A 27,875-nucleotide genomic window follows, 5' to 3' on the forward strand; every position below is an offset into this window, starting at 1 on the left:
CAAAGTGCTGGGATTACAAGCGTGAGCCACCGCGCCCGGCCGGATTAGCACTTTTTAGGTATTGGGAACTTGTAATGTTTGTTTGCATAAAAGAAGCATTTTATCTAAGATGCCATTGAAAGGGCAGGTATGTAACAAGTTAGGCCAGGCTGGGAGCCTAAGGTTGGGTGGGAAAGGCGCTTAATATTCTAGAATGAGACCAGACAGAGAGGTAGGAAAAGAGCATTCGTTATAGGGTTTACAATTTAAGATTTGTTTTTCTCCCAAATAATGTGTTAAAAACAGGGATGAAAGACAGATTTATCATTGCTAAAATATGTGTTCCTAATTGAATTGTAATGTGATTAGGAGTTCTCCTCACCTTAAGTACAAATGGCTTATTTTGTGTCACTAACAAAATAAGTCTGTATAATAGACTAATGTAATTAGAAAGAGTTATATATTTACTTCTTTAGAAAATTAACAAGGTGCTTTTGAAATATAAAAATACTACAGTGAAATACATCAATGGCAGAGTGAATCTAGTTATTAACAATGTTATCTGTTTATAGGCTAGACAAATGGCCGCCGTTCTACTAAGACGTCTCTTGTCCTCTGCATTTGATGAAGTCTATCCAGCACTTCCCTCTGATGTTCAGACTGCCATCAAGAGTGAGCTCCTCATGATTATTCAGATGGAAACACAATCTAGCATGAGGAAAAAAGTTTGTGATATTGCGGCAGAACTGGCCAGGAATTTAATAGGTGTGTATGCAGGTGCATTCATGTTACCAAAAACATGGGTATATCCTTCTTTTTTTTTTTTTTTTCTTTTTTTTGAGACGGAGTCTTGCTCTGTCCGCCTGGCTGGAATGCGGTGGCGTGATCTCGGCTCACTGCAAGCTCCGCCTCCCGGCTTCACGCCATTCTCCTGCCTCAGCCTCTCCGAGTAGCTTGGACTACAGGCGCCCGCCACCACGCCCGGCTAATTTTTTGTATTTTTAGTAGAGACGGGGTTTCACCGTGGTCTCGATCTCCTGACCTCGTGATCCGCCCACCTTGGCCTCCCAAAGTGCTGGGATTACAAGCATGAGCCACCGCGCCGCCTGGCCTTTTTTTTTTTTTCATGGAATCTTTTAGAGTAAGATTCATAAGTACCTGAGTACCATTTATTCTGTTTAAAATGAGTGTGCTTATGGATTTTGCATTTAGAGCCAGAAATTACAGATAGATGTTTGTGAAATCCAGTAATAGGACTCACCTATTGGTATTCAAAATACCCATGTGAGGCTAGGCACCGTGGCTCACGCCTGTAATCTCAGCACTTTAAGAGGCCAAGGTGGGCACGTTGCTTCAGTCTAGCAATTCAAGACGAACCTGGGCAACATGGCAAAACCCCACTTGTACAAAACATTAGTGGGCGTGATGGTGTGCACCTGTAGTCCCAGTTACTTGGGAGGCTGAGATGGGAGAATCACCTGAGCCCCAGAAGCTGGAGACTGCAGTAAGCTGTGATCATGCCACTGCACTCCGGCCTGGGCAACAAAGCAAGACTCTGTCTCAAAAAGAAATCCATGTGGAAAAGTAATTTTGTAATTTGCTTGAAAATTGGCAGTTACATTTCCTCCTAAATCTATAATGTTGGCCGGGCGCGGTGGCTCACGCTTGTAATCCCAGCACTTTGGGAGGCCGAGGCGGGCGGATCACGAGGTCAGGAGATCGAGACCACGGTGAAACCCCGTCTCTACTAAAAAAAAAAAAAAATACAAAAAATTAGCCGGGCGTGGTGGCGGGTGCCTGTAGTCCCAGCTACTCGGAGAGGCTGAGGCAGGAGAATGGCATGAACCCGGGAGGCGGAGGTTGCAGTGAGCCGAGATCGCGCCACTGCACTCCAGCCTGGGCGACAGAGCAAGACTCCGTCTCAAAAAAAAAAAAAAATCTATAATGTTTTAGAAGCACAGGCTAATTAATGGTATAGCCTACTTTGTACATTAAACTTGCCAGTTGAACTAAAAATCAGTGACTCCAGTGCTTTTGCTGTTGTATATGTATGGTGACAAATACATACGTATACTGTTATGCGGCTATACTATGTACTTTTTTTGGGGGGGTGTGGGGGGGACGGAGTTTTGCCCTTATTGCCTAGGCTGGAGTGCAGTGGTGCGATCTTGGCTCACCGCAACCTCCGCCTCCCAGGTTCAAGTGATTTTCCTGCCTCAGCCTCCTGAGTAGCTGGAATTACAGGCATGTGCGACCACGCCCAGCTAATTTTTTTTGTATTTTTAGGGTTTCTTCATGTTGGTCAGGCTGGTCTGGAACTCCTGGCCTCAGGTGATCTGCCCATCTCAGCCTCCCAAAGTGATGGGATTACAGGCGTAAGCCACCGCGCCTGGCCTACTATGTACATTTTTAATGCCCAAAAAATATTTTTTTAAGTGAGGTAAAAGGCAAACATCATAAAAAATGCATTTTACTAAAGGTAAAAATCCTTTTTGGTCAACTAAAAATAATAATGTAATTGAACATGCTACTTTTTTATCTTGCTGCAAAAAGCTTTATTTCCATTTGGTCTAGGGCTTGGGAGAGGACTCCAGCTTGGTTAAAAAGCTACCTAATGGCTGGAGGGAGAGGCTCAGGCAGAAGCCCTGATACATTGAGAGGGACCCTCAGAGGTCACTGGGCTTTTAGTGTTGTTTGATGGTGAGCCTTTTGAAGAGACGCTTGCCCAGCTCAACATGGGAGCCAATTAGCCTGCGGAGGTTGGTCACGTGGTCCCCCATCTTAATGAGTTTCACTTCCTCATCTAGGAAGTGGCTCTCCAAGAAGTCACAGAGATGGGGATCTGTGCAGGCAGAACCCAGGGCATGAAGATCCAAAAGGGCCTGGTTCCTGGTTCAACTTCTTCTCCAGGGCCGTGACAGCTTCCATGGTGTCTCGGGTTTTGTCCCACTCATCTTCATACTTCCTGCTCGTAGAAGAGAGTGTGGCCACCACTTTTTTTTTTTTTTTTTTTTTGGACAGGGATTTATAAGTGTGGTTGTAAGCGCAGCTTGTTTAGATGGCATTTTTAATAGTTGAAATGAAGATCAAGGTTAAATGGGAGATTACTATTGATTGAGCTTAGTACGTTATGACACTAATTTTTAAATCTCATCAACCAATAATACAGCTAGCAGATTGTATCCTTTCTTATGTCAACCATTTCTTAGAAACTAATGGGGAATGTGTCAATTCTTTATATTTTAGGTGAGTTCAAATTAATTTTTTTTTTTTTTTTGTGAGACGGAGTCTTGCTGTCGCCCAGGCTGGAGTGCAGTGGCGCGATTTTGGCTCACTGCAGGCTCCACCCCCTGGGGTTCACACCATTCTCCTGCCTCAGCCTCCCCAGTAGCTGGGACTACAGGCGCCCGCCACCTCACCTGGCTAATTTTTTGTATTTTTAGTAGAGACGGGGTTTCACCGTGTTAGCCAGGATGGTCTGGATCTCCTGACCTTGTGATCCACCCACCTCGGCCTTCCAAAGTGCTGGGATTACAGGCGTGAGCCACCACGCCCGGCCCAAATTAATTTTTTTAGACAGTTTTGCTCTGTTGCTCAGGCTTGAGTACAGTGGTGTGATCATAGCTTACTGCAGCTTCCACCTCCCAAGTTCAAGTGATTCTCCTGCCTCAGCCTCCCACACGCCCAGCTAATTTTTGTATTTTTTTAGTAGAGATGGAGCCAACTGGGTTTCACCGTGTTTGCCAGCCTGGTCTCGAACACCTGACCTCAAATGGTCTGCCCACCTTGGCCTCCCAAAGTGCTGAGATTACAGGCGTGAGCCACAGCAGCCAGCCCTAATTTTGAATATTTTTAAATTGTTTAGAAAATTCTACTTTCCAGTTTTAAGTATGCAGATATGAACTTTTACAAGTGACATCATTTCTCATTCAGAAACACTTAACAGTGCAAACCTTTCCAAAGTATTCAAAGTGCTCTCATAGATTTTTTTTTTAAGCTGCTATTTTATTTCCCCTCAAAGCATCATCTTTAGGTTGAAGAGACATTTAATGTCAGCTTAGCAGCACAATTGCCATTTCACAAAAGTTCAAATATGGGGGGATGTTTAAAAAGAAAACATCTATAATTCATCTTTAAGTTGTATAACTCTTAAGGTCTTTGTGGCAATATAACCAGAGTCTTATAAGTGGCACAGTAGATTTTTGTGGTCACTCATTTTTATTGTAAAGTATTATTTAAAATCTCTTAATCTTGTTAAATAGTAAACATATTAATAACATCCTCTGGCACTATTTGAACCAAACTGCAAAGTGTGAGCACCCTGTATGGGTCCTGAGATTCTAACCCTGATGTCTTCTCAAGTTCCAAAGTAATGGTTACTTTGGTTTCAAGACCATGCCTCCAAATACTAGCTTTGCCTACTTTTTCAACTGTTCAATAGCAATGGTATATATAAAGGAGTCAATCAATCAGATATTTGTACAGTTAAAAGTGCTGCCTTCTCTTCAAATTCCACTCCTTAGAAATAATCTCTGCCAGCCAGGTGCGGTGGCTCACGCCTGTAATCCTAGTACTTTGGGAGGCCAAGGCAAGTGGATCACCCAAGGTCAGGAGTTTGAGACCAGCCTGGCCATCATGGCAAAAGCTCGTCTCTACTAAAAATACAAAAATTAGTCAGGCATGGTGGCGGGTGCCTATAATCCCAGCTACTCGGGAGGCTGAGGCAGGAGAATTGCTTGAACCCTGGAGGCAGAGGTCGCAGTCAGCTGAGATCGCGCCATTGCACTCTAGCCTGGGTAAAAGAGTGATACTCCATCTAAAAAAAAAAGAACCTCTGCTAATATCTGATTAACCCAGATACAGAGTTGTTTGGTTTGTTGGTTTGTTTGGTCTTTTTTTTTTTTTTTTTAACACAATTATGATGCCATTTTTATGGCTAAAGGACAGAATTTTATGGAGTTTTTAAAAATAGCAAAAGTGACATTTTTCACTACTCCATGTTTTGAATGAGGCTTATGAAATGAAAGGATTTACTCTTAGTATATTGAAGTTCTGACTTAACATACTTTATGTCTGGATTTCTTTACTTTTAGATGAGGATGGCAATAACCAGTGGCCCGAAGGTTTGAAGTTCCTTTTTGATTCAGTCAGCTCTCAAAATGTGGGACTGCGGGAAGCTGCCCTTCACATTTTCTGGTATATACATTAATCTAGTTTTTTGAGACGTTTGATTTAACAAATGCCCTAAACACCTTTTAATTGATTATTTTAGCCTAATTTAACTTTATACTTAAAATGAAAATAACGCCTTTACATAAGTTTTGTTTGTATTTGTATTGGAAGCAATTTTTTTTTAAAAGGGCCTTTTATTTTACATTATGATCTTTTTTGTACACAAAGGTTCTCTACAGCTTGCTGGCTTTCTCTTTGTCTTTTATGATTCTGAAAGTTTTATTGAACAGTGTCCTCTCCTTTATTTGGAGATTAACACAATACTGTATGTAGCTTTTCGAAAACCACATTAATAATGGTGTCTTGAAGAGGAGAAGGAGAATGCAGGTGAATCCCCATTATGTTTTCTGGGTCTTCTGTGACCAAATTTTATAATACGTTAAGAAACCTGTATATTTATAAGCAAATAGTCTAAGTTTAGAATTAAATGCTTATTCTTTGCCCCACTGTGCTATATTTTTCTACTACACCTAAATTGTGATCAAGATCATACACATTTTAGGCTTTATATCATTTTCTACTTTAGTTGTCATATATATCTTTGTTTATATCAGTAATTCAGATTAGAGAATGCAGATGGCCGGAGAGCATAGTTCTTGTAGTTTTCATCTGAAAACCTGTGGTTGCTCTTGTCCCATCCTGCGCTCCAGGTCAGCTTTCGACTGAGACAGAGTAATAAGGATAAAAGCATGTAGCTGGGAATGGGCTGCTGAGTAGCCTCTACTCCCAGCCCAGACTTCTCCAGTATGTTTTCATTCACTTAACCCAAAAACAGGATTGCTTAGAGAATGGGTAGATGATGTTCAACCTATGGATTAATGCATACTGAGTCAGGTAAACAAACAGTTCATTAGAGATTCTAGCTCATACTTTACCAAGATATTAATATAATGTAGCTTTTAAAGAATGTTTGGATTATCTTTTAGGAACTTTCCTGGAATTTTTGGGAACCAGCAACAGCACTATTTAGACGTCATCAAACGAATGTTAGTTCAGTGTATGCAAGATCAGGAGCACCCGTCGGTAAATAATTTCAATCCTATTAATATACCCATCTATTTTAATCTAATTTGTGAAAGAAATCAGTATATTTTAGGAGGTTGTTTTTACTTTTATACTTTAAAATACAAACACCAGTTTTACTGATAAAGAGTAATTTGATCTTGAGTAAGAAAACTTGAATTTGCGTTTATCAAAAATTTCTCATGTTTGACATTTTTTCCTCTTGATTTTAGATCAGAACATTATCTGCTAGAGCTACAGCTGCATTTATACTTGCAAATGAGCATAATGTTGCTCTGTTCAAACATTTTGCAGACTTGCTACCGGGATTTCTACAGGTATGAAAACAATATAGAATAAATCATAATTATATCTTACTTGGTTATTTAATGCATTCAATCATTTATGCAATAAATTCATATTGCCTATTATGTTCTGGCACTAGGCATACAGTAGTGAACAAAACATGCAAATCTCAATCTCCATTAAACTTATGTTTACTGCCTTTGAATGACATTTTTAGTCTCTTACAATATTTATAGTTATAAAATTTTTCTGTAATGTAAATGTTGTAAGCAATTATGTGCTTATTGTTGAATTTATGGTCATGTAGATTATTTCCGTTAAATCAACCAAATAACCTGTGAGATTTAATGCCCATTTTACATAAGGAGAAGCTACTCTTAACTACAGGGTGTGTAATAGTTTGTATTATAATGTAAGTTTATGGTTAATTCACATTATCGTTAAGGATGTTAATTTTTAAGAATACTTTCTGTTTTAATCAGAAAGCAAAATAAGGTTAGACAAGATAGAGCATATATTCAGGGCAACTTGAATCTGTGCTCCTGGAGAAAAAAATTTTGTATTAATTAAAATTTAAAAGATTGGACAAGTTAGTGGTTCCCAACCTTGTCAGACTCCAAACTCCTTTTTTATGACAATCTTTTAGTAATTTTTCATATACTCTTCTAAAAATGAAATGCATAAGTAATATAATATATATGCACAATTTTTTAGAATATTAATATATGGCCTTAACTGAATACAAAAAAGAAATGCAAAGAAACATAAAATGGCTCGCTTTTCCTTATGTAAATGGTCAGACAAGACTACATTGGAAGACATAATAGACTAGGTGGTTTCCAAGTGATCTGTACAAATGCAATAGCTAAAACTGGACTAATAGCAAAGATATTGGCAAGTCAAATACCACAGTTCCCATTAGAATTGGTGATAAGATTTCCTAAAATAGTAAGGTTCTGAACAAAGCAAAGTAGAGGTTGAGTGTCTCTTATTCAGAATGCTTGGGAGTAGAAGTATTTCGGATCTCAAAATTTTTTCAAATTTTGAAACACTGTATTTATGTTACACTTACCAGTTGAGCATCTCAAGTCAGAAATCCGAAATACTCAAATGCGTGTTTCCTTTGAGTGACGTGTCTGTTCAAAAAGTTGAGGATTTCAGAGGATTTTGGATTTGGGATGTTCCACCTGTATGTATCCATTCTTGATTGATACAGTAGTTACATTGGAGGGGGGGATAACAGTTGTTAAAACCAGGCAAAAAATAATTTGTGAGTTAGGTTCTAGGTTCAGATGATTCTAAAGAGTTTTTTTCTTTTTATAAATGTCTGGGATTTGTAATAATGTGAAATGCATAATGAGAAGATCATGTAAGTCCCTTGTGCTTGTGTCACAGGTGCAGGACATTTAGTATCCATGGCCTTTGCCCATCCTCAACCGTGAGACCATCAAGAAATATCTCCTGGGTGAAAAACCATTCCTCTTGAGAACCACTGAGTTAGACAGGATTTAGACTAGCTAAAATTGAAGGTTTCCACATGATAAAAAATTATTTAAAGGATTTAGTGAAACTTCTCTCCCCATGTTTCACAATGAAAAGATAGTTTCGTGACAGAACATAAACTATAACATACTATTGCTTTAGTAGTTTATTATCTGAAATCTCTAGTTACTGTTGAAATCTAATCCCAGTTTTCTTCCTCCGGATTTAGATAAGTTAAAATGTTTACCACAGCTTTTTAGAGTTGTTACTCTGAAATAGATAATGATAAACACAAAATGCATACTTTAATACCACAGTGACCAGACTTAACATCCAAGAGAAATAAAATGGGTAATATTGGACACTTTAAATGTATTACAGGTTCTAGTACTTACTATGCGTATGAAAAGAACTAGGACATGGATATAAGAAAGGACAGAAGAGCCAGGTGCGGTGGCCACACATGTCCTGGCTACTAGGAGTCTGAGGCACAAGAGTTGGAGGGTACTGTGAGCTATGATTGTGCCACCACACTCCAGCCTGGGCGACAGAGCGAAACCTTATCACTGAAAAAATAAAAGGACAAAGGAAAGGGACTCCTGGTTATAAAAAAAGTAATTCCTTGGCAGCCTTAAGTATTGTAATGGTTATTATGGTTTCACTGATTTTCATTTCGACTTAGATGTAAGTCTGTTTTGTATGTTTCTAGTTAACATCCGTCAGAAGGAAGGTATACGTGTGCCTGCAGGTAGAACATTTGTATAATATAGATTGCTAAAGTATTTAGTGAAAAATAGTTTAGTAATATTTCTTTATTGTCAGCATCTTAGGAATGTTTTGGCTAATGAGGCATCATAAAGTCAGTCTTCAACACCGACTTTCTATTTCATCTTTTCTAGGCTGTAAATGACTCGTGCTACCAGAATGATGATTCTGTCCTAAAATCCCTCGTTGAGATTGCAGATACTGTTCCGAAGTATTTGCGTCCTCACTTGGAAGCAACTCTACAGCTAAGTCTAAAGGTAAATTAAGTATGTTAGTAAATGTTCTGTTTGTTATTTTCAGGGACTAATCTAAATTATTAAATGTATACAAATATGTCTTCTTTGTAGTTGTGTGGAGATACCAGCCTCAACAATATGCAGCGCCAGCTTGCCCTTGAAGTGATCGTCACCCTCTCTGAGACTGCAGCTGCTATGTTAAGAAAACATACCAATATTGTTGCACAGACTAGTAAGTCAATGGTCTTCAGATAGTTTATGTGTAATGTGGCCAAATTTTTGGATAAATTTGCTGAGGGTTGTGTAACTTCTCAGATTGTTGAGAATATAATGAATATCCTTTTAGAATCAGATGAATTTGGGAAAATGCATCTCAATACATGCAAGCATGGACCCCCACATTGTGGTTATGCCTTTTTTTTTTTTTCGAGACGGAGTCTCGCTCTGTCGCCCAGGCTGGAGTGCAGTGGCGCAATCGCTGCTCACTGCAAGCTCCGCCTCCCGGGTTCACGCCATTTTTCTGCCTCAGCCTGTCCGAGTAGCTGGGACCACAGGCGCCCGCCACCACGCCCGGCTAATTTTTTGTATTTTTAGTAGAGACGGGGTTTCACCGTGGTCTCGATCTCCTGACCTCGTGATCCACCCGCCTCGGCCTCCCAAAGTGCTGGGATTACAAGCGTGAGCCACCGCGCCCGGCCGGTTATGCCTTTAAGACTTTTCAGACACCCGGAAATCTAGTGTTAAAAATAACATTTCTAGAGTGGAGTGTGACAGACTATCATTTATATGTTAATATTGGGCACAGTTAATAGAGTCAAAAACAATTCAGCGGGGATATATAGATGCACAGTAGCGAACTGCAAACCAAGATAGCATGTGCTGCTTACCAGTGAAGACAAGATTAGAAGAACAAGGTCTAACACTAGTCATGGCTCTGTTCACTATATTACATTGCTTTTGTTTTATAGACCCTCGTTGCAGCAGAAACTTAAATGGCTATTGTGCTATGGAAATACTACTTTAAAGTTTCGCTGTGCTGGGATAAGGACTTGAGAGCTAACCTGATCTTTTTCTGGCCTAGCCATTTCTTAATGAGCTAATGAATACTTGAACACTTAATTTAGAGGGTACATCACCAGATTTATTTCGTAGTGGTACCTAACTTTTGTCTTACACTGAGATAGTGGTTGGAATTTTAGAAACATTCCCATTAAAGTCAGGAACAAGAAAAATACCTCCTTTATCACTGTTCATGTTGTACTGACTGCCCCAGCTGATGCATTAAGAGATAAAAATAAGTTATAAGCATTAGAAACAATGGCTGGGTGCCGAGGCAGGCAGATCACCTGAGGTCAGGAGTTCGAGACCAGCCTGGCTAACCTGCTAAAACCCCGTTTCTACTAAAAATACAAAAAATTAGCCAGGTGTGGTGGTGCACACCTGTAATCCTAGCTACTTAGGGCCTGAAGTAGCCAAGACAATTTTGACGAATGAAGTGGAGATCTTGTTTCATCAAGAAAGTTTAGAATGCATTGATGATGCAGATGTTGACAATGGATTGGATGGGGCCGGGCACAGTGGCTCACGCCTGTAATCCCAACACTTTGGGAGGCCGAGGTGGGCGGATCACGAGGTGAGGAGATCAAGACCATCCTGGCTAAAACGGTGAAACCCCGTCTCTACTAAAAATACAAAAAATTAGCCGGACATGGTGGCAGGCGGCTGTAGTCCCAGCTACTCGGGAGGCTGAGGCGGGAGAATGGCGTGAACCGGGGAGGCGGAGCTTGCAGTGAGCTAAGATTGCGCCACTGCACTCCAGCCTGGGCCACAGAGCGAGACTCCGTCTCAAAAAAAAAAAAAAAAAAAAAAAAAAAAAAAAAAAAAAAAAAAAAAAAGACAATGGATCGGATGGAACAAAGGGTAGAGTGTAGGAGAGGATGCACTCACATGGGAACAAAGCCATTTTTAAAAAGATAATTCATCAAAAGTTCTTGGGGCCAGGCATACTGGCTCAGGCCTGTAATTCCAGCACTTTGGAAAGCCAAGGTGGGTAAATTACATGAGCTCCTGAGTTTGAGACCAGCCTGGGCGACATGACGAAACCCTGTCTCTGCCAAAAATACAAAAATTAGTCGGGCATGGTGGCATACACCTGTGGTTCCAGCTACTCAGGAGGCTGAGATGGAGGATTGCTTGAGCCCAAGAGGTCAAGGCTGCGGTGAGCCAAGATCACACCATTGCACTCCTGCCTGGGTGACGGAGCGAGACCCTATCTCAAAAAAAAAAAAAAAAAAAAAGTTTCTGGGATAACTGGTTCATTCTTTCTTTCATTTTTTCTTTTTTTTAATAGGTTTATGGGGAACAGGTGGTGTTTGGTTTAGTGGTGATTTCTGTGATTTTGGTGCACCCATTAAGGGAGCGGTGTACACTGTACCCAACGTGTAGTCTTTTATCCCTCACTCCCCTCCCACCCTTTCCCCTAAGTCCCCAAAGTCCGTTGTATCATTCTTATGCCTTTGCATCCTCATAGCTCAGCTGCCACTTATGAGTTGAGAATATAACTGGTTATTTCTATGGGGAAAAAAATTCCAACTCTAGACAACTTATTAAAAAAATAGGCCGGGCGTGGTGGCTCATGCCTGCAATCCCAACACTTTGGGAGGCCGAAGCGGGCAGATCACGAGGTCAGGAGATCAAGACCATCCTGGCTAACACAGTGAAACCCCATCCCTACTAAAAAATGCAAAAAATTAGCCAAGCGTGGTGGTGGGCACCTGTAGTCCCAGCTACTCGGGAGGCTGAGGCAGGAGAATGGCGTGAACCCGGGAGGCGGAGCTTGCAGTGAGCCGAGATAGCGCCACTGCACTGCAGCCTGGGCGACAGAGCAAGACTCTGTCTCAAAAATAATAATAATAATTGGGGTCTGCTCAAGACCTGAATATTAGAACTAGTTAAAAAAGTTAAGGGCTAAATATTACAGATGTATTTTACAAGTAATGCTTAATAGATAATTTTTTAAGACTGAATCACAAACCATTGATGTAAACATTGCCAAATTTGCAAATGCTAAAACAGTTTTTTGACCAGATACACCATAAATGAACTGAAAAAATAAGCCACAAACTGGAAGAAAATAATTACAGTGCACACAATCAACAGTTTGTTATCTAGAGAATACACAAAGGCTGAGAAGAGGAAATTCATTGCTTTTTTCTTCTTTAAGATGGGGTCTTGCTCTGTCACCCAGGCTAGGGTGCAGTGACGTGATCTCAGCTCACTGCAGCCTCCCAAGTAGCTGGGACCACAGGCACACACTACCACACCTAGCTAATTTTTGTGTTTTTTGGTAGAGATAGGGTTTTACCATGTTGCCCAGGCTGGTCTTGAACTCCTGGGCTCACGGGATCCTCCCACCTAAGCCTCCCAAAGTGCTGGGATAACAGGTGTGCACCAGCAGGCCCAGTCAGGAAATTCGTAAAAGAGGGATCTGAAATAGCTAATGAACCCTGCTAAGTCTCAATAAAAACAAGTGTAATTGTGGAATACAAGTTGTCCAAAAGTTTGACAATATCAATTGTTAATAAAAGATGTGGAACTGAGAGGACGCTTATTCCAGCCCCAGGGGACTTAACACATTTTTGTGAAATAACACAGACCTCCACTTGAACTTCACGTAGTTTATGCAACAGCTGTGCAGAGCACAGCTTGTTTGGTAATTTCTTTTTTTTTTTTTTTTTTTTTTCTGAGACAGAGTCTCACTCTGTTGCCCAGGCTGGAGTGCAGTGGTGTCATCTTGGCTCCCAGCAAGCTCCACCTCCCAGGTTCACGCCATTCTCCTGCCTCAGCCTCCCGAGTAGCTGGGACTACAGGCGCCCGCCACCACACCCGGCTAATTTTTTTGTATTTGGGGTTTCACTGTGTTAGCCAGGAAGGTCTCGATCTCCTGACCTCGTGATCCGCCTGCCTTGGCTTCCCAAAGTGCTGGGATTACAGGCATAAGCCACCGCGCATGGCCTTGTTTGATAATTTTTTAGTACTATTTGAAGATAGTAATAACAATTTCATGCCTAGACTCATGCTTGTCAAAGAGAAGATGTAATAATCTCATCAAAGCAAATTTTATAAGAGGAAAAAATTGGAAACAACCAAAATGTTTATCAGCTAGACAGTGGGTAGTATGTGTATATAATGGAATGCTATTAAATAAATTGAAATCCTTATGTGTTGAGAAAAAAGCAAATTGCCAAGGTACATATATTATGAAACCATTTATTATATAAAAAATCAAATCTTGAAATAGTACTATAATTTTGTATAGAGATACAGAAAATCTGTAGTTCAAGTGTGAAAAAACAATTGGGGAATGGGAAACATTTGTGATGTTGCTTCTTACCTCTGGTGACGGGGGGAGTAGGTAATCGGATTTGGGAATTTCATAGGAGGGTTTGACTTATGAATGTTACTTTTTAAAGAAACGATAAAAGCAAATGTGACAAAAGGTTAAAATTTAACAAACCAGGTTTTGGGGGCACAGACAAATAATTGTTTTGTCTTGCTCTCTTAGAGGCAAAGTAAAATCTTAAAATTCTTGTTTATAATAGTGATATGGATAAGATAAAGTCACAGTCTTCGGGTATGAAATAATTGTTTACTTTAGTTCCTCAGATGTTAGCAATGATGGTTGATTTGGAAGAAGATGAGGACTGGGCAAATGCAGATGAACTAGAAGATGATGATTTTGACAGGTAATCAAACATAGTGTCCAGGGTGGCAGTGAGAGCCCTAGGGCTCCAAGGTCCATCTCTTCGCTATTGCACCCTGTAACCTGAAGGTAAACTGTTAAGCCTGGAATATGGGGCACTTTGCCTTGCTGTTGTATTTATTGCTGTGTCACATTTTATAAGTAGTATTTTCTTTAGTTTTCATGTATAATTTATATTAATAAAATTTATGTTTCTTGGAAGTTCTTAAAAATACTTTAGTAGTTAATACATAAGGTTGTATTTTATAATCAGGAACTGAAAGATACCTACAACAACAAACAAGGAAGTTTTTCTTTTTTAAAATAAAGTATGATATGAAAACAGCAAATAAAGTAGCTATGTTTGTTTTTTTTTTTTGAGACGGAGTCTCGCACTGTCACCCAGGCTGGAGTGCAGTGGCACGATCTCGGCTCACTGCAAGCTCCACCTCCCGGGTTCAAGCCATTTTCCTGCCTCGGCCTCCCGAGTAGCTGGGACTACAGGCACCTACCAACATGCCCAGCTAATTTTTGTATTTTTAGTAGAGGTGGGGTTTCACCATGTTAGCCAGGATGGTCTCAATCTCCTGACCTCATGATCTGCCCACCTCGGCCTCCCAAAGTGCTGGGATTACAGGCGTGAACCACCGCGCCTGGCCAAGTAGCTGTGTTTTTAACTGTCTTACTCTAAATTATTTCCAAGTTTTTTGTTTGTTTTTGTTTATTTTTTGTTTGAGTATCTTTTAAAACATGTATAAAGCAGCTTTTTTGTGATAAATGCTTTTACAGGCAGAGACTTCCCTTAGAATAATTGTTTCAACAAAATTCCCTGCAATACACGTCATATTTTCCTAGTAAAAGGCAGTTTAATTTTAGGATAGACAGCATCCAGTGGTGAAAAGATTAGAGTCACACTGGGTGACAGTAACACTGGAATTACTATTGTGCTTATTTATTTCAGCTTAGGAAGTCCCATGAATACAGGAAAAGTCAACCAAAATCTATATTCACTGTGCAGTAGTAATGATGGCCCCTTACATGTATATGAAACATAGCACCTCCGAGCTCTGTTACTTTAATGAACTTTATTGGTAGCCCCAGAGGTATATTATATTACAGATGCAGAAAGGGAGATTGAAGATTGAGTGATTTGTCTCAGGTTATGTAGCCAGTTAATGGGCTGGGGTTAATTACCATTTTTTTCGTTCTTCCCAGTGTATTATACTACCACCTTTTCTTCAAAAAAGCTGAAATTGGCCGGGTGCGGTGGCTCACGCCTGTAATCCCAGCACTTTGGTAGGCAGAGGCGGGCAGATCACCCGAGGTCAGGAGTTCGAGACCAGCCTGACCAACATGTTGAAACCCCGTCTCTACTAAAAATACAAAAATTAGCCGGGCCTGGTGGCAGACACCTATAATCCCAGCTACTCGGGAAGCTGAGTGAGGAGAATCTCTTGAACCTGGGAGGTGGAGGTTGCAGCGAGCTGAGATCACGTCATTGCACTACAGCCTGGGGAACAGAGCCAGACTCCGTCTCAGAAAAAAAAAAAAAAAGCTGAAATTATTCCCCTGAAAGACTTGGAGTCAGTATAAACTACTAGGTTAATAAAAGTAAAAATTAAAGACATTTGGCTTTAGAATATATGGTGCATTTTTGAGACTTAATCCCATTATTAAAAATGACTGATTTCTGGCTTTAATACTATTTTGAAGCATATGAAAGTAATCTTTCACTGGAAATCACCTGATAACGGCTGAAGAGAAGACCAGGGCTAGGTCGAATTTCCTTTGTGGTTCAGTTACTGTAATGTGCTGCTGCCTGTCCTTTAATTTGCCCTGTAAATGGCGCTTGAATTTATACAATTTAAGAAACTTTGTTTTCTAGATTAGATGAATAAGATTTTCTAATTTGTGAAACAGAGCATAAATATATTTTCAAGGTGAGCTTTTTTTAAGTCTAAAAACCTGTTCTGAAGATAATTTATAGTTTCACTTTTATAGTATTGTCTTTACACAGTAAAGATAATGCACATGAAATACACTACTGATCTTCCAGTTCTAAGCCAGGATAAGTCCAAATGCTTTTATGCCCACATCCCTTTGGCTTTCAGAGAAGACAATAGAATTAAGTTTCACATAGCTATGCATAGTTTGGCAGTGCAGTTTGCGCCCCTTTAAAGGTGAATAAACTCACAGTGGGGAAAATTATACATTCTCTGCACCCTTTTCGGTTTTCTATGTTCTGTTCATTGATAAGTTTGAAGACTGTATTTCTAGGAAATGAAATACATGAGGCTCTTTCAACACTGCTTTTACTGGAGTGTTGAAAATGTCAGAAGCTGTGTCTGAGAACAGTTTTTAGCCAGTAGCGGGTGGGGGTGGTCTTGAAAAGCAAGATTCAGGCTGGGCACAGTGGCTCACGCCCGTAATCCCAGCATTTTGGGAGGCCCAGGCAGACGCATCACGAGGTCAGGAGATCGAGACCATCCTGGCTAACACGGTGAAACCCCGTCTCTACTAAAACTACAAAAAAATTAGCCAGGCGTGGTGGCGGGCACTTGTAGTCCCAGATACTCAGGAGGCTGAGGCAGGAGAATGGCATGAACCCGGGAGGCGGAGCTTGCAGTGAGCCGAGATCGTGCCACTGCACTCCAGCCTGGGTGACAGAGCGAGACTGCGTCTCAAAAGAAAAAAAAAAAAAAGAAAAATAAGATTCAGGCACGACTTTCTAAACTATGGTGGATCATGATAAAAACATTTACTCTTTTTTCTTTTCTAAGCTGTAGGGTTTTTAACCTCTAATTTCAATTCCACATTTAAAGACAGCTTGAATTCTTTCTCAGTCTTAGTTTAATAATAATATGGTTAGAAGTATGTCTGTAGAGTATACTATTTCTTTTGTGTTTCAGATATATTGAATACACAATTCTGTTTATGTGTTTAGCAATGCAGTTGCAGGCGAGAGTGCTCTAGACCGAATGGCTTGTGGACTTGGTGGAAAGCTCGTTCTGCCAATGATCAAGGAACACATTATGCAAATGCTTCAAAATCGTAAGCTGTGTCCTTCAAATGCTAGAATAGTGAAGTTGTGCCCTTTCTAAAGCTTAAATTCTAAGATATGTTTAGACTGTTAAAAATTAATCTTTATCTTTTTTATCATCCATATTTAACCCAATTCATTTATTTTACCAATAAAATTGTCAATCCCAAAGAAAATGTACAGATTTACTTCCTAGCCAAAAATATTTAGATTTGAATTTGAAAATGACGTTATTTGAATTTTTATGGAATATTAGAATGTTTGAATCATATACTCTTCTTTCACCCAATATCTTTTATTTTTAAAAGAAGAAATTCTATCTAATGTTACCAAAAGAGAGACCACTTCTTTCTTTCTGTTTTTGCCCCTGACCGAGGTGATGGTGGAAGCCCACCTGCCTTGGAGGGCAGCTGTTGTTGTTGTTGACACAGGATTTCGCCATGTGCCCAGGCTGGTCTCAAACTCCTGGCCTCAAGCAGTCCTCCTGCTTCAGCCTCCCAGAGTGCTTGGATTATAGGCATGAGCTACCGCACCTGGCCATCCTTCTTTTTTATTTCTATGAATATTTCCCTAATATTTGGTCAGTTACCTTTGTACCTGTAATATATATATCAATCCCAAAGTTTATTGTTGTATATGTTTTATTTTCATTTGTCTTTTTTTTTTTTTCTTGAGACGGAGTCTTGCTCTGTCGCCCAGGCTGGAGTGCAGTGGCACAATCTCGGCTCACTGCAAGCTCCGCCTCCCGGGTTCACGCCATTCTCCTGCCTCAGCCTCTCCGAGTAGCTGGGACTACAGGCACCCGCCACTACGACCGGCTAATTTTTTTGTATTTTTAGTAGAGACAGGGTTTCACCGTGGTCTCGATCTCCTGACCTCGTGATCCGCCCACCTCGGCCTCCCAAAGTGCTGGGATTACAGGCATGAGCCACTGCACCCGGCCTAATTTTTGTATTTTTAGTAGAGACGGAGTTTCGCCGTGTTGGCCAGGCTGGTCTTGAACTCCTGACTTTAAGTGATCCACCTCCCTCGGCCTCCCAAAGTGCTGGGTTTACAGGTGTGAGCCACCGCGCCTGGCCTGATACATACTTTTAGAATCAAGCAGTCACGCACTTTTTCTGTTCATTTTTCTAAAAAGTAAATATACAAATGTTTTTATATTATATATACATATACCCTTTCCAAAAAAGTTTTGTTACTCTTTTCCAAATAAGAACTTTTATACATCTCCCTCTACCAGAATGACATGTTTATAGTGTCTAATTGCTATTCCATCTGTAATTTTTTTCTGTAGCTGACTGGAAATACCGGCATGCAGGATTGATGGCCTTATCTGCCATTGGTGAAGGGTGCCACCAGCAAATGGAAGGAATTCTAAATGAGATTGTAAATTTTGTTTTACTTTTTCTCCAGGATCCTGTAAGTACCAGTAAATATTTGATTCAAAATGATTAGTGTAGCTTCGTGTGGAAACCTTCTTGCTTTTACTAATGAAAGGGAACGTTTTCCAGCATCCAAGAGTGAGGTATGCAGCCTGTAATGCCGTGGGACAGATGGCTACAGATTTTGCACCTGGTTTCCAAAAGAAATTTCATGAGAAGGTAAGTAACAAGTCCTCAAACACCCAAATCAGACTTTAGGAAGAGGGGTGGACATTTCAACATGTATGCCCGTTTGGTTTCATTTCACAGGTGATTGCAGCTCTGCTGCAGACCATGGAAGACCAAGGCAATCAACGTGTGCAGGCCCATGCAGCTGCTGCCCTCATTAACTTTACTGAAGACTGTCCCAAGTCACTACTTATTCCATACTTGGATAATTTGGTGAAACATCTGCATTCCATTATGGTACTGAAGCTTCAAGAGGTAAGTTTTAAGATCCGTAGGCTGCTTTCTGTTTGTAGATTAATTTGGGTTGATTTGATGGGTAAGAACTGGAGAAAGAGGGACTTGCAGCATGACCATAAAGAATATAAAGTAAAAAAACTGAGGAGGCTATTCGGAGTTGTGGAATCATGAGTAGAGAAATTCAGATTTGATCAAAATGTGGGCTGATAATTGGAATTGGGAAAGATACAGCTAAAGGTCAGGTAAAATCAGTGTATATGGATCACCCTGAAAATAAGGCAGAGAAGTTTTTGAACTCTGATTTATGTAAAGTGTGAAAAACCATTCTATGTTCTTAAATGCTGCAAGAAATGATCATATGGTAAGAAATCAGTGTAGTAGCATTGGGTGAGGCATACACAAAAAAGGGAGAAGATGTAAGGCAAGACCATCATACTGTCATCGTCCAGGGAGCTTAGATAGTAATAGTGGAAGAGGTGATTCTAAAAGACATTTCATGGGAAGCACTAACAGTTTGTTTCTGGCAGTTTGAATTTTAAAAGATGAAAGGGCCCGGCATGGTGGCTCACCCCTGTAATCCCAGCACTTTGGGAGGCTGAGGCAGGTGGATCACCTGAGGTCAGGAGTTCGAGACCAGCCTGGCCAACATGGTGAAATCCCATCTCTCCTAAACATACAAAATTAGCCGGGTGTGGTGGTGCACGCCTGTAATTCCAGCTACTCGGGAGGCTGAGAGAGGAGAATCACTTGAACCCAGGAGGCAGAGGTTGCAGTGAGCTGAGGTGGTGCCACTGCCCTCCAACCTGGGCAATAAGAGCAAAATTCTGTTTCAAAAAAAAAAGATGGAAGAGAAGAAATTAAAAATCGTTGACTATTCTAACCAGAGTGACAAAAATACAGAAGTTGTAGAAACAACGTCATTTTTGAGTATCCAAGTAAAAATGATTATAGTTACAGCTGAAGTAAGGGATGCAACCTGAAAACAATTGACTTATGTTAGTCCAGCACAGTGCATGAGAGATGTAGATGCGAAAATCAAGGATTTTAGCCCAGTTTATTGTCAAATGCAATGAAAATGGATTACTATTATAAAAATGAAATGAATAGAAGGCATAGAAAATAAAAGATATAAACCTGCTCTCAAATTGCTATAAAAGTTTCTAATGCCCTCAATTCTTATACTTATTATGAACTGGTAGCAAATAGTTAACAAACCACAGTTTGCGTAGCACTGGTGATTGGTCAGAGAGCAAGACAAACAAGAAATGCAATGTCTCAGAAGCCAAAGACAGAGGACTTATAAACAAAGGCCCAAGTTCTCAGTATCAGATGACAGCAGACTAAGAATATAATAAAGGAAACATTCATGTGCCCGAAGGCAGACCGAGGTGGACCCAAGTTGAAGGCAGATTGGTTGGTTGGTTAAATCAGTAATGGATGGATCCAACATGACTTTACAGGTTTGGGTGGATGGCTGTGGTATGATAGTCCCTGTGTACCCCTGTCCTTCCTTCCTGCAGTGAGGCACTATATGGATTTTAAAGATAAGTGGAAGGAGTTGTTGGGATGGGATGGTAGGAGGACAGTGTTCACGAGGAAGAGTTGTGCAAAGAGAAGGTAGCCTAGCGGAGGAGGAAAGACATTTCCTCTGAGGCCAGCAGCACAGTCCACACTAAACATGGAGCAGAGGCTGAGGTGCAGAAGCAGGAAGTAAGATAACTTCCTCAAGACATAGTTGAATGTGTAACACAAGGTAAAGAACTCTGCTGAGATTGTGGGTGTAGTTGATGTGGGGAATTATGAAAATTTGGAGTAGTAACTGGGTCAGGTTCATATGAGTCAATAAATATTTTATTTTATTTATTTATTTTTATTTTGAGATGGAGTCTTGCCCAGGCTGGAGTGCAATAACGCAACCTCCGTCTCCCAGGTTCAAGCCATTCTCCTGCCTCAGCCTCCCGAGTAGCTGGGGTTACAGGCATGCACCACCACACCCGGCTAATTTTTGTATTTTGAGTGGAGACAGGGTTTCACCATGTTGGCTAGGCTGTTCTTGAACTCCCGACCTCAAGTCATCCACCCACCTGGGCCTCCCAAAGTCCTGGGATTACAGGTGTGAGTCACCGTGCCCGGCTTCCTCTTTTTTTTTTTTTTTTGAGACAGAGTCTTGCTCTTGTCAACCCAGCTGGGCTGTAGTGGTGCAATCTTGGCTCACTGCAACCTCTGCCTCCCAGTTCAAACAATTCTCCTTCCTCTGCTTCCCAAGTAATGGGATTACTGGGGTGTGCCACCACACCTGGCTGATTTTTATTTATTTATTTAGTAGAGACAGGGTTTCACTATGTTGGCCAGGCTGGTCTTGAACTCCTGACTCAGGTGATCCACCCGCCTCAGCCTCCCAGAGTGCTGGGATTACAGAAGAATTACTGTAAAATATTGCTGGTGACAGGACGGGCCCAGCAGCAAATAGGTAGTAAGCATTTATTACTAGCTGGGTCAGAACACCAGATCTTTGGTGCAGAGAAAAAGGTCATCTCATCTGTTTTCAGCAAGAGAGATGCAAGAGAAGACAGCAAGGTTCCTTGAGGGATCTTCTGGGGAGGGGGAGTTAGAAAATAAAGGAAGGGGCCAAAGAGGGAATTTTCTTTACGACATAGTAAGACAGCACAAAATATAATCATAAGTAGAGGAAATCAGTGAAGAAAAAAATGAGTATGAAGTGTAGGCATTAAAGTTGATGAACACAAAAATTTTGATTCCGTGTCTGTACTCAAGAATTAGCTGTGCTTTGAGATGAGTCAAAAATGAGTAAGGGGTGTTGTGTTAATAGAAGAGAGAAAAAAAATCTCAAATAGTTCAACATAGATTCTTTTTATAGAAATTTCCTCCAAAACCTACAATCTCTACTTCTAGAGAGGTGGTCTCGTTCAGCTGTTTGAGAAAAGCATTCAAGAACTTGAAGGGAGTAGTAATTGTAAATTTAAATACTTCTTCCAGTTTTCCTTTGAAGTAATAATTTGTGTCTTCCTTCTAGTTGATTCAGAAAGGCACCAAGTTAGTTTTGGAACAAGTTGTGACATCCATTGCATCAGTTGCCGATACTGCAGAAGAAAAATTTGTCCCCTACTATGATTTATTTATGCCATCACTGAAGCACATTGTTGAGAATGCGGTTCAAAAAGAACTGAGACTTCTGAGAGGAAAAACTATTGAATGCATTAGCCTCATTGGTCTGGCTGTTGGGAAGGAAAAAGTAAGTAATTTCTTTCTTTCTTTCTTTCTTTTTTTTTTTTTGAGACGGTGTCTTGCTCTGTCGCCCAGGCTGGAGTGCAGTGGCACGATCTTGGCTCACTGCAAACTTTGCCTCCCGGTTGACGCCATTCTCCTGCCTCAGCCTCCCAAGTAGCTGGGACTACAGGCGCCCGCCACCACTCCCAGCTAATTTTTTGTATTTTTAGTGGAGACAGGGTTTCACCATGTTAGCCAGGGTGGTCTCGATCTCCTGACCTCATGATCCGCCCGCCTCAGCCTCCCAAAGTGCTGGCATTACAGGCGTGAGCCACTGCGCCCGGCCAGTAATTTCCATTATGTTAAATTTACTGTATGTAACTTGGCTGTGGAGGCATTGAGAGTACTAGAGGGATTTTTTCCTTCTGATAAATGGTTTTCTGGATGCTTGTTTTTTTCCTTACTCCTTTCACATTGCTCCTGTTTTATATACAGATTAATTCCTGTCTTCATCTTTTCATTGTTTGGTTTGGTTTTTCTTTTTTTTTTTTTTTTTTTTTGAGACCAAGTCTCACTCTATCACCCAGGCTGGAGTGCAGTGGCATGATCTAGCTCACTGTAACCTCTGCCTTCTGGGTTCAAGCGATTCTCCTGCGTCAGCCTCCCAGGTAGCTGACATTACAGGCACCTGCCACCACTGCCAGCTGATTTTTGTATTTTTAGTAGAGATGGGGTTTTACTATGTTGGCCAGGCTAGCCCTGATCTCCTGACCTCAAGCAATCTGCTCACGGGTGTGAGCCACCGTGCCCAGCCCGTCTTTTTGTTGTTAATATTAGGGTTTCTTTTTAGCTCAGCTATGCTCTTGATGCCTCCTCCTTTCCCCACCACACACAGTGCATTTCGTGGGAGGTGTGTAGAAATCAGTATCCATGTTTGTTCCCTTTAAATATGTGCTTGGAAACATGTCATTTGCTTTCCTATTAATCTAAAATGCATCAAGTGTTCTAAGATAAATCTTTGCATATAGATCTTCAGAAAATAGTTACCAAGGACCATTGGCCAGTGTGTTTCTCAGCCAACATCTCAGAATTGTTCAAGCTAATGCAAAAGAAGTTTCTCTGTCATTGAACCCTCATGTTCTGACCCTCAGAATTATCAACAGGGAAGCTCTGTCTTGCCTTCTTCAAAACCAGCATCAGTATTAATTTATATTTGGAACTGGTTTCTGTGAGACACTGACCACTAAAACATTGGTATGTTTTATACCAATAAAATATTTTTATGTCCCATACTCTATATATCTGGCTTTCAATGTCTCTTTAAAACGCTGCCTGTCTATACAATGGAGATTACCAGAACTGCAAAGAGTTAAGTGAAAATCACAGACAAAATTTTATGCAGTGAATTCTATAAACAATCCAAAATTTTCTTTCTGAATTTGAATTCAGTTTTACTGCTTGAAATGCGTAAGCCATAGACTGACACCTGATGCCGTTAGAAGTACCTTTATACTGTAGTTCACTGCCCTTCAGTGGAAAATATATTTTTCTAGAAAGTGAACTAAATCTGTCACAATATAGATGAGAATTTTTCAATATGATAGTTTTATCGTTGGAAGTTATGACCTATGTGGGCGATGTAGTCGATTTTTTGGCAACGCTTTACTAATTACACAAGAAACAAAATTCAGTATCAACAAGTGTCTCTACATATTTTCCTCTAGTTCATGCAGGATGCATCAGATGTGATGCAGCTTTTGTTAAAGACCCAGACAGACTTCAATGATATGGAAGATGATGATCCTCAGGTAAGTGATCTTAATGCATTTGCTTTGATCCGCTAATGAGTTGTGGGCAGCACACGGTTCAATATATTTAAAACAAAAGGAGTGATAGATTTCTTGACATATTACCAAACCCTGCTAGCAGAGACATTCTTCACTGATTTTCCTTCTGTTTCTCAAGCTACTTTTTCTCAGTCTGTTGTAGGTTGCTCTTGCTTTCTCTGACTCTCACTCAAGTTTTGGTGTTTGTGGGTTCTGTCCAAGGCTCTCTTATCTTCTCACTCCTGTGGAGCAGTGTCACTCACAGACATGGCTTCCGGTTTCCTCTGTGTGCTTGCAACTTTCAGATCTTCAGAATTGAAGATTCGTTTATCCAACATGTAATAGACATCTCCATTTGGGTGTCTCCTAGCCCTTTGAGGGCTGCATGACCTCCCTCCCCTAGCAGAAAATACAGAACCCAAGAATCCCAGGACACACTGCTTACCTCTCTGCCGATGAACAGACAAAGGCATTTCATTAGGAGGAACCCCTGCCTCTCGACACACACGCACATACACACATAGGTATACACACCCAGCTAACGCTTGCTCATGTTTCTCATCCTTTACAAGATTTTCCTGATCTGTTCAGTCTCAATGGTGGGCAGTGCCAACACTGTTATAGTAACATCATAAATGTTTGTCATATCTTGATGGTATTCCCAACGCCTAACATATAATAAGGCACTCAATAAATAATTGTTGAGTTAAATTTTGACTTTACATAGCCACACTGTAATAGTTTAAATAGGTAAACATACCATTTTGCAAAGAAAGCATGTTTTGTTGTTGTTTGCTTTCTTTGCAAAATGATATGCAAATATACATGTATGTTTTGTATGTACAGAGATAACAGGCAGGAGGGATACTTAGCAGACTGCTGACAGTAGGGAGGCTGAGGGGACTGTAAGCTGTAGGGAGGGGTGGTAAGGATGAGGCGTGTTGCTCACCTTTGTATCAGCCAGCATATAGTTTAATGCCTGGCATGTGAGAAACACCCAGTACCTATCTGAAGAGTGGGTGGACTTTTACATATGAAATCATTAAGAGGTGGGGCATGTGTCCATGCATGCTCAATAGATAAATAGGTAGGTGGATGACAGATATCAGGGGATAAGAATCACTTTCTAGGTTGCAGGGATGGTGAATGGAACCGGATTCTCTAGGTAATTTGCAGATGATGAAGTCTGTGTAAACACAGTAATAGGAGAAGAGGTGTTTTAAATATATTCAGCCACTTACGAGAAAATTATAACAGCTAAGAGAAAAGGATGTTTTGTTTCTTGGGTTTTAATAAATGTTTAATGAATGGAGTGGCAGGCAATAGGGATACTGAGTCAGATAAAGTACATTTCTGTCTTCAAAAAATTTGTAACTGGGAGTTGATGAAATGTTTGGTTTTGTTTAGGTGATTAGTTTCATTTAGGTGATTCAGATGCTTAGAAAGAAAACTATTATCACTTACTGAAAGTAGAAAGAAATACCCAAGGTTCTGGTCTTTGTCTTTTGCCTCACCTGCTGTCCATATCCCAGTGTAATGAGTTCACAGGAATTTCATTATTGATTCTGGACCTTTTAAGTACATAACCTTTAGAAATGCTCTTACTGCTTAAAGTATTGTGAACATATCAATAAAACATTGTTTCTATGAAATAAAGAAATGGCTTTATCATGTTTACCCATTGTTTTTTAATCTATTTTAATTTTAAAATTTTTCCCCAGATCTCTTACATGATCTCAGCATGGGCCAGAATGTGCAAAATCCTTGGAAAAGAATTTCAGCAATACCTTCCAGTGGTTATGGGACCTTTAATGAAGACGGCTTCAATTAAGCCCGAAGTAGCCCTTTTAGATAGTAGGTGTCTTTAGAAGGACCTATCGGTTATAATAGTTCTCTCTTTGTTATTATTTTTATTATGCATTTGTTTTCTTCTCCGTTAATAGCCCAAGACATGGAGAATATGAGTGATGATGATGGTTGGGAATTTGTGAACCTTGGAGATCAGCAAAGCTTTGGTATTAAAACTGCAGGACTAGAAGAAAAATCAACTGCTTGCCAGATGTTGGTAAGAGAGTACTGTTTTTATTAAACTTTTATTTTACATCTTATATACATTTCATATGAGTGCTTTTAATAGCTGCTAAAGAAATTACTTTGGAGAGCCAGTAATATATTCCTTAAAAAGTAAAGTTTTCTTTCCATTTTAAAAGAAATTGTATGGATAAACCTTTCATTATCACTGCTGTTTTAAATAGCAAAAAAACAACAAATAGCCCAAATTCCTGTTAGTGGGAAGATGAATGATAAATTACTGTGCCTTGGAGTAATATACAGCCATTACGAAAAGTTTATAAGCTACACGAGGGAAGGATTTTTGTTTTGTTCTTAGTCTATAGTAGGTGGCCATGGAATGTTTTTTAAACAAATGAACAGAAGTGTGTTCATGCTATTTAATGTAAAACAAAACTTCTATGATTTCAATTGTGTAAAAAAATAGATATGGCAGGAAAATCAAAATGTTTGGTTATTGTCCCTTATGGTGTTTATGGTGTGCATATGTGTGTTTCGTTTCTAGTTTTCTTTTTGTTTTCTTTATGAGCATGCGTTTTAAAGTGAAGGATAATACTTTCTTTTTTTTTTTTTTTTTTTTTTTGAGATGGAGTCTCTCTTTTTCACCCAGGCTGGAGTGCCGTGGCACGATGTTGACTCACTGCATCCACCTCTGGCATTCAGTTGATTCTCCTGCCTCAGCCTCCCGAGTAGCTGGGATTACAGGCGCCTGCCACCACAGCTGGCTACTTTTTGTATTTTTAGTAGAGATGGGGTTTCACCATTTTGGCCAGGCTGGTTTTGAACTCCTGACCTCAGGTGATCCGCCTGCCGTGACCTGGGATTACAGGCATGAGCCACCGCACCTGGCCAATACTTATTTTTATTAGATTTTAGAAATTATAGTATATTACAAATTTAGCAGTTAAGTAAACCTAAATAAAAGTCGCTTAAATTTTTTTTGTATTTATATTACATGTTCTAGTTCATTTAAAAGTGTATTTCTTACTGTCATCTTCAATACTTAGTATCTATAAATTATAAACACTTTGGATTTGTGGGTTTTTTCTCCTATCTCAACTGGAGAGCAAATACAAATAATAACATCTTTAAACAGAATTAATCTTTAGATGTAGTAGAAGAGAATGCAACAATTGGGTTTTTGTGTGTGTGTGTGTGTGTTTTTTTATTTTTTTATTTATTTTTTTTTTTTTTTTTTGCTTTTTGAAACAGAGTCTTACTCTGTCGCTCAGGCTGGAGTGCAATGGCTTGATCTCAGCTCACTGCAGCCTCTGTCTCCTGGGTTCAAGCGATTCTCCTGCCTTAACCTCCCGAGTAGCTAGGATTATAGGCGTACACCACCACGCCTGGCTAATTTTTTGTATCTTTAGTAGAGACGGGTTTTCACCATGTTGGCCAGGCTGGTCTCGAACTTCTGACCTCGCGATCCGTCTAGCTCTGTCACCCAGGCTGGAGTATAGTGGTGCCATCCCGTCTCACTGCCACCTCCACCTCCTGGGTTCAAGTGATTCTCCTGCCTCAGCCTCCCAGGTAGCTGGCATTACAAGCACCCGCCACCATGCCTGGCTAACTTTTGTATTTTTAGTAGAGTCGGGGTTTCACTGTGTTGGCCAGGCTGGTCTCGAACTCCTGACCTCGTGATCTACCAACCTCAGCCTCCCAAAGTGCTGGGATTACAAGCATGAGCCACCATGCCCAAGTCATGATTTTTTAAAAATACAAAATAACAGAAGCGTTTTCTACAGATTTACAAAGTAAATGCTACAATTAACTGATGGTTTCAGGGTTTTTTGTATCTTTTACAATGATTTTTCCTCAATTAAGTGGTACATTTTGTTTGATGTATTGCTGAAACTTGCTGAGTGGAATACGAATGATTCCAGCCTTTGAAGGACAATATATACAACAATAATTTCCTTTTTTTTTTGTCACTCACCAATACTACAATCATTTCATGACCCTTCTTTTAAAACACTTTTTAGTTGGAAGACTAATTTGACAGTTCTACATGCAACTTTAAATGTAGTTCTAGTCAAAATACAACCTCCTATAGTCCTTATGATTTTGCTGTTTGTTAATATTAATGCTTGAAAACTAACATGAATCTTTATTTCCTCCCAA

The 27,875-nt window shown here is 40.2% G+C and overlaps 1 protein-coding gene across 1 annotated transcript in view; it reads left to right on the top strand.

The window, feature by feature from the left end:
• Positions 1-555: 555 nt before the first annotated feature.
• The window catches only part of IPO5 (importin 5), a 37,655-nt gene continuing 10,335 nt past the window's right edge, over positions 556-27,875 (top strand). Inside the window, exons 1-15 of the mRNA XM_032151143.2 lie at positions 556-744; positions 5,073-5,175; positions 6,138-6,234; positions 6,447-6,551; positions 8,901-9,023; positions 9,114-9,234; positions 13,660-13,747; positions 16,688-16,794; positions 18,078-18,202; positions 18,295-18,384; positions 18,475-18,648; positions 21,665-21,883; positions 23,583-23,666; positions 25,406-25,538; positions 25,628-25,749. Of these exons, the coding sequence (XP_032007034.1) occupies positions 561-744; positions 5,073-5,175; positions 6,138-6,234; positions 6,447-6,551; positions 8,901-9,023; positions 9,114-9,234; positions 13,660-13,747; positions 16,688-16,794; positions 18,078-18,202; positions 18,295-18,384; positions 18,475-18,648; positions 21,665-21,883; positions 23,583-23,666; positions 25,406-25,538; positions 25,628-25,749 (1,875 nt within the window). The 5' untranslated portion in view covers positions 556-560. The remainder of the gene's footprint in view (positions 745-5,072; positions 5,176-6,137; positions 6,235-6,446; positions 6,552-8,900; positions 9,024-9,113; positions 9,235-13,659; positions 13,748-16,687; positions 16,795-18,077; positions 18,203-18,294; positions 18,385-18,474; positions 18,649-21,664; positions 21,884-23,582; positions 23,667-25,405; positions 25,539-25,627; positions 25,750-27,875) is intronic.

This window comes from Hylobates moloch, unplaced genomic scaffold, assembly GCF_009828535.3.
Source record: "Hylobates moloch isolate HMO894 unplaced genomic scaffold, HMol_V3 SCAFFOLD_4, whole genome shotgun sequence".
NCBI classification, from domain to species: domain Eukaryota; kingdom Metazoa; phylum Chordata; class Mammalia; order Primates; family Hylobatidae; genus Hylobates; species Hylobates moloch.